The 10,278-nt window shown below is 36.3% G+C and overlaps 1 protein-coding gene across 3 annotated transcripts in view; it reads left to right on the top strand.

Annotated features, from left to right (window-relative positions):
* The window catches only part of TMEM161B (transmembrane protein 161B), a 42,545-nt gene extending 33,708 nt beyond the window's left edge, over nt 1-8,837 (top strand). For 2 of the 3 annotated variants that reach the window (XM_051782629.1, XM_051782628.1), the window contains exon 12: nt 602-1,937. In XM_051782629.1, the coding sequence (XP_051638589.1) occupies nt 602-879 (278 nt within the window). In that variant the 3' untranslated portion in view covers nt 880-1,937. Of the gene's footprint in view, nt 1-601 lie in introns of all 3 variants that reach the window. The other variant, XM_051782627.1, reaches the window with a different exon arrangement.
* Nucleotides 8,838-10,278: the final 1,441 nt, after the last annotated feature.

The following is a 10,278-nucleotide window of genomic DNA, read 5'->3' on the forward strand; positions in this document are numbered from 1 at the left end:
TATTTATCTTTCAAGAAGTATTCTATAAGTGAGCTGTATAAAGCATTGTTGATTTACCTTCATGAACATACCTTAATGGGTTTTTTTCAGCTTTTTTATCTTTAGTAGGCTTTTTGAATGGGAATTATAAAATATGGTGTTCATTTAATTACTGGGAGATCTGAAGTCACTCCAGTCTGATATTTTTTTTTCCTTTTTTCTTGTGAGAGATAACTTTCACAGCCTGCCATGCAGTCACGGCATTCTTTTTTGCAAAAAGGCAATGGAATGATATAGGCTTTATTAGGCTGTGATTCATTCTGTTCTGGAGTAGACATCTACATCTGGTGAGATGAATTGTACCCAGAACTGACAGGGGCCCCAAGGCAGTTATATTGCATGTAGAGGTCAGGATGCAAAAAGGAAAGGTGAATCCTACCCCAGTAGCTTCTGGTATGATCAGGAGACCATGCAGATGAATACAGTTAGTATTTACTAAGTTATAAAAAGTTAACATTTTTATGTGTGTGTTCAAAATATATCTGAAATGATCTGTGGAGTAGTAGATAGAAGTAGTAGAACTTAATTTTACAAAAATCTGTTACTTGTTTGTTTTTGACAGGTAATTATTCTTGGGGCATCTACTCAGAACTGAATTCTGACACTCCAGTAGAAAAGAGTCTGCTTCCCAGTTCTGTTTCTTCTGAGTTTCCACCTGCTGATGGAAAAATGAAAGTAACAGTAGTACAAATAACCACGGCTTTGGGAAGTCTAAAGAATATTTTCACTCCTCTCCTGTTCCGGGGACTCCTGTCTTTCCTCACCTGGTGGATTGCTGCTTGCCTTTTTTCTACAAGCCTTTTTGGGCTCTTCTATCACCAGTACCTGACTGTGGCATGAACAAGTCAACTGACAAAGCAAGTGTGAGGTCAATACAAACCCAGGTACCCAAGAGGAGATGAAGAGAAAACTATATATGAAGACAAAACATATCATAATTATTTTTAAGCACTTCCTCTGTGTTCTCAGGGTGAATAATCTTAAAATGTTTAAAATCACAACTGGGTTTGTTATTTTTGTTACCCAAATGGTAGGTAACTAATTGAATTATAGTATTGGGACTGACTGACATTATTGTGTGATAGATGGTGGTAAGCATGCTGAAAAAATGCGACCTCTGAGTATCTTGGTTTCCATAAACAGCAAGCCAGCCTCAAAAATTTGTGTTTTACACATCAAAGTCAGTGACTGAACTGCGTTCAAAGGGTACTGGTTATAGTGATGGTGGCTGCCTATCGTTTTAAGTCTTGAAACTGAGCCATACTATGAAAGGAGAAAGAGGGGATTTAAAAAAAATAATTCTGTTGGATAGCTATTGATCACTTTTCTCCATGGAAAATGAAATAATCCAACAGGACAGGAGAGTTACTGTATATTACAGTAAGGAAAGTTGTATAAAATTTAAATTTAACAGGAGTTATGTACGTACCTGACAGGTATTGCTGCCTACATATTTTGCAGGAGTGCTTGTGCAGTAAGAAGAGAGTTATAACAAATATATTATTTCAGTCCCTGCAGTCATTTTGGAGTAATGGCCATCTGTATTGGTGCTAATATTGATCCACAGATTCCATCTGGATCTTTTAAATTTCTTCTTTTGAGGTAGTAGATAAATTCTATTGAATGCACAAAATAATAGAAAATAATTAGTGACAACAATCAAAGATTTCAAAACAAAACAGTTTAATCCTGCTGACTGAGAGTGTATGTATATGTGTTATGTGCATATAAATATATATTATATATTAAATATATAATATATATGAAGTTATAAAATATGGAATCTTATTTTAAATTACTGAATGTATCTTACAGGGCCGTGGGAGAGGGATGTATGTGTATCTAGTAATTTCAAGATCCCTTTTGAAATGAAAATTAAATTTTTTTTTGAAAGTTGAGTTGAAAGGGCTATTTGTTTTTGGTGCCTCTTCAGAGGTACTCAGCTATACTAAAGAACTTACACTGTCTTGGAAGAAAAGATTGCTTAAACTGTTATTCTTGAAGTTTCTGCTCTGTCAGATCATCATCTTTTGCCACTTTAATCTGTCTTAACTTGGCCATATAATAAGAGTTAATAGATCTTGGCTCCAGAAATAGATTTTCTGTATAATAAAACAGCTATATAGTAAGGAGAAGAAAGCATCAACTTTACAAGTTTTGCTTAAGTGGAGGGATAAATTCCAAGTATAAAACCATTGACAGTTTTTCAGATGTTTTGTGTAATTGCAAAACAGAATGGGGATTTATATGCAGTAGCTTTTTTAAACAGTTAATATTACACTTTGCAGAGGTCAGTGGGTTTTTTAACTAATACTAGCTGTTTTTATGTTACTGTTCTTTTTCTCTTGAATTTGTGTACAGCTTTTGCATATAATAATCATTTATAAATGGAAAAGCTTAACTAAATATTTAATATGTAGCAAACCTACCATATGGGAAAACAAACTCAATGAATGCAGAAAATCAAGAATTTAAGCTGGTGATAAACTATCTTACTGTGTTGAATGCCTTTTAAGTTATTTATTAGTTTATTAAGTTGCATTTAGTGATACTGGGGGAAGATTTGTGTACACCAACCAATACCTACCGCATGCGTTGGGGATGTCTGAGAACACCTTGCATGATGCTACTGGTTTTAGTTCAGTGTAGTATTTCAATGTGACTGGTGCTGCAGGCTTTGTTGTTTTCACACCAGCTTTTCGTAACTAACGAGGACAAAGGCTTAACTGTGAATTGGCCTAAAGAATAATATTTGACTTTATAGATTCAGATCTTAAAACATTCTTAGGAAGTATCTTTCAGATGAACAATAGAATTACAAAATATGACAGGTCCAGCAATCCTGGACTTTCTTATTAGTTCAAGATATATCATTACTAATAGAATTAACAAGACCAGCTTTTAAGTTAGAGTTAGGTGTTCAATGCTAATCCTTTGTTCAGGAAGATAAAACAATATAGTGCAGTTTAGTTGGGATAGTAAACTTGGCTGAAGACTCTCACTATGTAGGAGATGTAACCTGTTGTTGCAATCTGAAGGAGTAAATTCTGGATAATGGAGAATACTCTAAAATAATGTTAAACATCAGAATTTCTGTTGGCATAGTTATTTATTCTTCAAGCTTATAAGCACAAGTGAACTGTAGTTATATAGTATTGAATTCAGCAAAGGCAATGAGTGGATCATGTAGCTGAGCTTCACAGAGCTTTTGCCAAGAACTCATACTGTCTTGCTATTCAGATGTCACACTGATCACAATGAAAAATAGGCACCTGGATGTTGCTAACATTAAGATCAATGCTTCTAGCCACTGCTGTTCCATTGTTCTGCAGAACTGAGTGGTTGACCTTCTGGTTAGCAGTCTGATCTGAGTGGGAGATAGTCTCTCATTGGATCCATTTAATCCTTAGATGAGTCCAGGAGGCTTATGAAAAACTAAAATATGGCAGTAAAATGTGAAGTGACAGTGAAACTAGAGGGCCTGTTTTGCTAAGGTTTTGAGCAATTATGATATATACACAAAAATGTCTTTTGGGGTTGTTACTTTAATAGTCCTGACTTCCATGTATATTATGTAAGGTTCAAAGGAGTATCTGCCCACTTCTTTAGTAAGTTCTTTTAAAAGAGCAGCTAACAAATTCTTTCTTTTTTTCATGGAGACCTTTACCAGCACCTGGGAGTGAAGGGAAAGCATCTTGCAAAAGTGGAAAAACAAGTAAAACAGTACTGAAAGCTTGGTAGTTTTTATTCAGGTTTCTTACACATTTTATCTTGCTTTTTGGCCAATGCTTAATCATAGAATTCTAGAATGGTTTGGGTTGGAATGGACCTTAAGGGTCATCTCATTCCAAATCCCCTGCCATGGGCAATGGCACCAGACCAGGTTGCTCCAAGCCTCATTGAACTTGGTCTTGAACACTTCCAAGGATGGGACATCCACAGCCTCTCTGGTGAACCTGTGCCAGTACCTCACCACCATCACAGGGAAGAGTTTCTACCTAATACCTGATCTAAATCTCCCATCTTTTAGTTTAAAACTATTCCCCCTTTTCCTATCACACTCTGCCTGTGTAAAAAGTTGTTCTCCCCGTTTTTTATAAGCCCTGTCTAGTACTGGAAGGTTGCAGCAAGGTCTCCCTTAATTTCTGAGAGATTTAAGGCTGAAATGTGCCTTTGGCAAATAATCCATATTTGTCTTTTTCTTCAGGTCATGCCTCCCTCTCTCAGTGATGTGACTTGTTAGCTTGACTTCTGTTTCTGATCTACAGTGCTTTCCCCATGTCCCTGCTCAGAACAAACTAGGCTAAATTTAGTTTGGTATTGTATTTTGACTTCTGTTGTTTTGGTTTAAATTAAGCTATTTTTGAAGGATTAGTTCCTTTAAATAGGTTATATAACTTTGAATTCCAGGTGAAATATGAACAAACTCGTTAGCGATTATTTAAACACTGCACTTTTTTAAAGTAGATCCCTGTAGACAAAGTGTTAAGATAGTGATAAATCCAAGTCTTCCGGCAAGCTCAGGGAGGTCCAGATCTAACACTTGGGCTATTTCTGAGCTAAAAGAATTTGATTAGAAAAAGGAGAATAAATTATAGTAAGTCTATTCTTCTACTTCGTAGGTGAGGTTTTTAGGCAGCACTTGTCCTCTTTTGGTACCTTCTCAAGCTGTAGGATTTGCCAGTTTTTGAGGTCTCTTCAGCTGCACAGTTTTTTCCTCTTCCAGAATTCTCTTGCATAAGAATCAGCAGATTAAGTAGCAGGGAAAAACAGGTTGTATCAGTACAAGAGAACATCGTTGTACAGAGCAATGTACTTAGAGAAAATTAATTTCTGTGGCAGTTGTTCTCCTCCTTTGAGTCACAAGTACTGCAAGATGGTGGATTCTTCCTTGGGTTGTGAAGTCAAATTTGCCTGTGGACAAAAATGCCACGAAGGTACATCAGCACAACAATTACGTAGCATAACCTCACTCTGTGTAAAGGTTAGTGAGTACAGAAATTTCAACTAACTTCAAAGGAACAATTGAAAGTGTTGTACTTGGTTACAGTAACTACAGCTAAGTGGTAATAGGGGTCTTGGATGTATCACACAAAAAATTTAACATGCGATCTTAAAGCTGTCTGAAGACTCTACAAGGTAAAAGGCCTTATGCCTCTTTATTCTCAAAAGTCTGTACTTTCCACAGAGAAGATTTTGATCAGTTTTTAAGTACTATGCTTCATGCTTTATCACGTGACACAATGTGCATGATAGACACAACCCCTCCCCTCCCAGACTTAATCCAACAGTTAATTTTGTCAATATAAAGTTACTATATAGTTTTAGTTAAGGTTTAAGTGCACAGAGAAAACAGAAACCTTGAATGAGAATGAGGCCAAAGAAAATTATATGTTCTCTTGGGGATATCTTTCTATAATGGCTTAGCAAAATCTAATGGAGGAAGGCAACAGCAGGTTACTTGTATCCTAAATCAAATATTAAATGTGAATCTTTACCATTATGAGTAAGACTGTTATTTTTAGCATCTGCAGCCTAAGTCCCAAATGGCAAGCTAAGAACAATATTTTGACCTCACTGATATTTACTCTAAAGAGCATCTAGGCTACAAGTTTTTGAGGTCAAATGTCTGATCTTGTTAAGCAGGCTGATGCAGCATGGCGAGTCTGTGCTTTGAAGTGATTTTTGTGCAAGTGCTTTTTTTGGAAAGTCTGCCATGCTTTGTGACTTGTGCAGCACATACAGTAAGGTGGATGGTATGTCTTTTCTCCACTCCTGAATATTAAACTGAGAGGTTTTTCTCCTCTGGGTGAGATCGTGAGGCCAAGATATTATTTCCAGGCTGCTTTTACTGACATCTGTATATGCTGCACTTAACTTTTTTCAGTCTCTCACTGTGGACTGCCAGGAGAATAATACTGCACTGGATGTTATTTTGCATGCCAGTGTGTAAGTATTTTTATAACTTTGATTTCAATGACGTTTTTAATGAAAATTATTTTTAATCCTAATACCATGGATCATACTTTCATTTTTTAAATTAATATCAGTGCCTGCAACTAGAAGTCAAACACTTCTACACTAATTTTTTTTTAAACTTGATGTCCAGACTGAAGTATTCACGAGTATGCAGTTTTATATCGAAGTGCAAAATCCACCTGTAAATACCGAACTTCTCCATATGATCACACATCAGTCAAAACCCCTGATTTATATTTGCAGCATTTCTGTCATCAGCATGCTATCCATATGACTGCTGTTTATAAAATACACATCTCAGTGGAGTTTTGAGTAGCTTTTTACAAACTCCTTAATGGTAGGTCATTACTATTTTGTAATGCTGCAAAGTAATTTTAAAACCTGGCTTAAAATTCTTGTCGTTAAAGTCAACCTTGTTCTCTTTTCCTCTGTTCATAGTAACTCTCCCTTCCATATATGTTCTAAGCTTCAAGAATGCATATTTATAGTCTTTTTATAAAATCCTGGGATGAAGAAAAATGCACCAAAAATTGTATTTCATAACTACCCAGGTAGTTCATACCCATGTCATGATGTGCCAAGAAACAGTTTTTATTTTTTCTGTCTTTGGTCATTCCTTTTCCCATTGTTAACAATCATGCACATTTTCAGTATGTAAGGTTTTCTAGGAGGAATATACATGGAGAAATACTCTGTAAAAGCAATTACAAGAAACTGTCTAATGTTTCAGTCTTCCCATTTATGTGAGCAAATATTAATGTAAAGATTTCTCATAAGGTAGACTTGTTATAAATTGCACAGGGAACATCCTCCAAGTTGTAAATATTTTACTTTAAATATGTCTCTTTGTTGCTGGGAACACACAAATTAAGTGTTATTGTTCTGTTAATAGTATTATTTTTTTTTGTCTTTAAGTGAAAAGCTCATAATACTTTCTACTCTACAACAAACCTAAGATGAAAAGACTCCCCTCCCTTCATTTCAACATTTGACAAATGGGAAAGACTCTGATGTTATTTATGTAAATTCTAGCTTCCTCTTATTGCTACATTACTGTTAAAATATGATTTTTATACTTACAGCTTTACAAGTACTAAGACTGTTATGCTTCACAGTGAAGATGGTGTCAAGTGGCATTTGCTTTGTATTGGTCTGGTGTTGCATTACCTGCTGTTTCAAAACAACTTGCCTCCTATGCTTTTAGAGGTTTATCAGGATCTGCAAACAGGAGAGTGCAGCACATGTTGGAAAAGCTCTCTTTTCACTTGAGGTTTTTTGGTTTTGTTTTTTGTGGCATGGATAATACTTAGGTACAATTACTACAAATAATAAACAACCTCCAGTAACATTGCATTCTTTTTGTACACTGTAAAGTGCCTAATCATGGGTGATTCTGCTAGCCCTCAAAATGTGGTTTGCTGTGAAATTATTGTTTTCATACAGTTTTTTGGCATATGTAATGTCCATGTGTGGTTTTGAGTTATTATACATTGGAGGCAAAGAAGATTTTGAAGAAATCTTTTCCATTCCTGTTACTTAAATGGTAATCTAACAGCTTTGCCCGTACCTAACTGGTATTTTAACACCCTGCTGCCACCTCTGCATTGTGTTTCTGGTTTTATGATTGAGAGAGGATTTACAAGATTCTGAAAGGTTGATTTACCAAGTTTTTTAGTGACACTCTGGGTGTTAATTATAATTATACCCCAGTTGTGCAGGCACATGGGTGACTTCCTCCAGGTAAGTTGTTCTGCTTGAGCTCAGAAAGGCTACACTGAAGTTCACTGAGTCCCTATGGATTCAGAGCACAAAGAGTACTGAATGTAGTATGGCTGGCTGACCAAGCAAATCAGCTCCAGGAAGTTACACCTTGTACTGTTTTGTAGAATACTGTTAGGGTATTGAATAGGGAAACCATATTTTCCACTGCTTCTCCATCTCCAACAGCGCAAGAGCTGTAGGTGAAACCTGCCTGCTCTGGTGCAGCAGGAAAATTAAACAAGTGAGGAAACAGCAGGTGCCTGCTCCTGAGTTAATTATGCATTTTAGATGTGAAGTGCTTGTAAGTTGAGATGGTGTTGCCGATTCAAATCTACCAAAGGAGGCCTTTTTCCAAGAAAGGCTTAAAACAGCATGTTGAGCTTTTAGCTCTAAAATGTGGCTGTAGCAATCCATACTGTATGTAGTACACTGTTGGGGAAAACTTGCTCTAGTAAGCTTGCTAAACATTTCCTTACACTATTTATAAAAAGTTACATTACTTTTTTTTACTGTAGAGCATTTAAGAAGCTGATTTTGTCTTGCTCAGGCAGCATTTTGTATAAATGTGAAAATAGTAAGGATTGGTTTGTCGTCTAAATGCCTAAATTCCTTTAACAACAGTCAGTTTTGCAAAGTTAAAGCAAGGTTATACTTTCTTACTCCCTACTAATTGTGCCGAAATGTTATAGTTTAACTTTGCTTTTATAATGCACACATTATTAAAATTAATTTTATATCTATTAGTTGTTAATGTTAATACCACAGCAAATCTACAAGAAACTGTGATATCTGCTGTATATCAACTGGCCCCATCAACTTGCTTGCCTTTGCAAAGCATTGATCCATGTTGGACATTTAATGTCTACTGCAGTGATGCTCATATAGTGTTTTAGTATCCCTACATGTACTCTGCATGCCTTGCACTTGTGCACTGTAAAAGACTGTTTTACAGTACTTTAGGTTGAAAAAACCCCTTCCATTATTTTATATAGTATTTCCCATATCCAAAATAGGACAATTTCTAAAGCCAAAGATCAATAAATGTTTATTGTCTATCAGTGTGATTTTTTTTTTCCTATTTTGTGTGATATATGCTACTTTTTATCAACTTTTGCAAAATCTCCAAAGAGCATTTGATAACAGGCTTTTTATCAGTTTCTCTACTAGTCAAAGTTGTTTACTTCTTTTAGAAATAATTGAGTAGACCATTTATCCTCTTCATGTTTGGGATGCAGCAGAATAAACAATTTTCTAGTATCACGTGAACAGTAGTCTTCCCTCAAGGAACCACTTACAGATTTCATATGAATGTTTTCATTTTTGAGTGTTTCACAGTCTAAATTTGGGAACAGTTTCTGGGGAAAAGATTGACTATACACCATGGTGAGTGGAAGAGATTCTGAGTTTCCCAGTACACTCAACAGATTTGTCACTTTTCTTCTTGACTGTCACCCTTCCTAACAGATCACTTAGAGAGGGATTGTATTTGCTTCTTACAAAAAGAAATGTGTTTAAAAACATTACATGGTCTCTTCTATGTGTTTCATCCTAACAATACTAAGAAGGACTATGTTTAATAACATAACTTATGTGTTTGGGGTTTTTTTATTTTTGGAATATAACATTTGATTATGCGTGCATTTTCTTTCCATGTGTGCAGCACATGCAGCAGATGAATGATGCCGACATTGCTCAGATAGTGCAGCACTAGAAGAAAAATTCCTTGGGAAAACGTCTTCCTTTAACCTAAAACCAAAGACCCTTTCAGTTACAGGCATCAGTCCTGCTGCTGAGATTGTAAGTGTCCCACAGTCCTCAGAAGAGCTAGTCTTAATTGTTTGGGTGGGGATTTGAAGGTGTTCAATGCATTTGAGCTGTGGGTCCCCCTCCTGAAAGTGATCAGCCTCAGATAACAGGGTAAGTTTATAATCATGGTTAAGAAGAAGGTAACAGCTCTGGTGGGAGATCTGTGTCTCAGAAGCCAGCTCAGACTTCTGTTTTCTCTGTGCATCCTGAAGCTTAAGGCTGCCCTTAGGCTCTACAGTCCCCAGGACTTTACGGTAGAATGGTTGTTTAGCTCAAAAAGAAATGGTGAAAACCGTGGCAGTGTGCTCCTGGAATGAAAGCAAGCCTTGGATTTCAAGGGTTGTAATGATTTAAAAGGTCTTCAGCAAGGAAAACCAACAAAACTGATCTCAGCTGTCAAGTACAAGCATGCATGATTCACTGCAATAGCCTAGGAAGTACCCAATTTTTTGAAATGTTTGTTTTATCGGAGTATGTTTGTGGTAGAGGAAGGCCTGGAAGTGTACTCCAGCTAAGAGGGCAAGCATCTTGTACCTGTCCCATGCTGGCTGGTCTAGTCAGGGCTGAGAAGATGTTGATGTTGTTGCTGGTTTGATTTGGATTTTATGAAGAATTTTCACAGGTACAACACAGTTATTTTTTCTTGCCTCCTTAACAGGCTATTACCTGGGGGACTGGAAAATGGATGCAGCA

Source organism: Manacus candei, unplaced genomic scaffold, assembly GCF_025592945.1.
Source record: "Manacus candei isolate 608988 ecotype Guabito, Panama unplaced genomic scaffold, ASM2559294v1 h1tg000016l, whole genome shotgun sequence".
NCBI classification, from domain to species: domain Eukaryota; kingdom Metazoa; phylum Chordata; class Aves; order Passeriformes; family Pipridae; genus Manacus; species Manacus candei.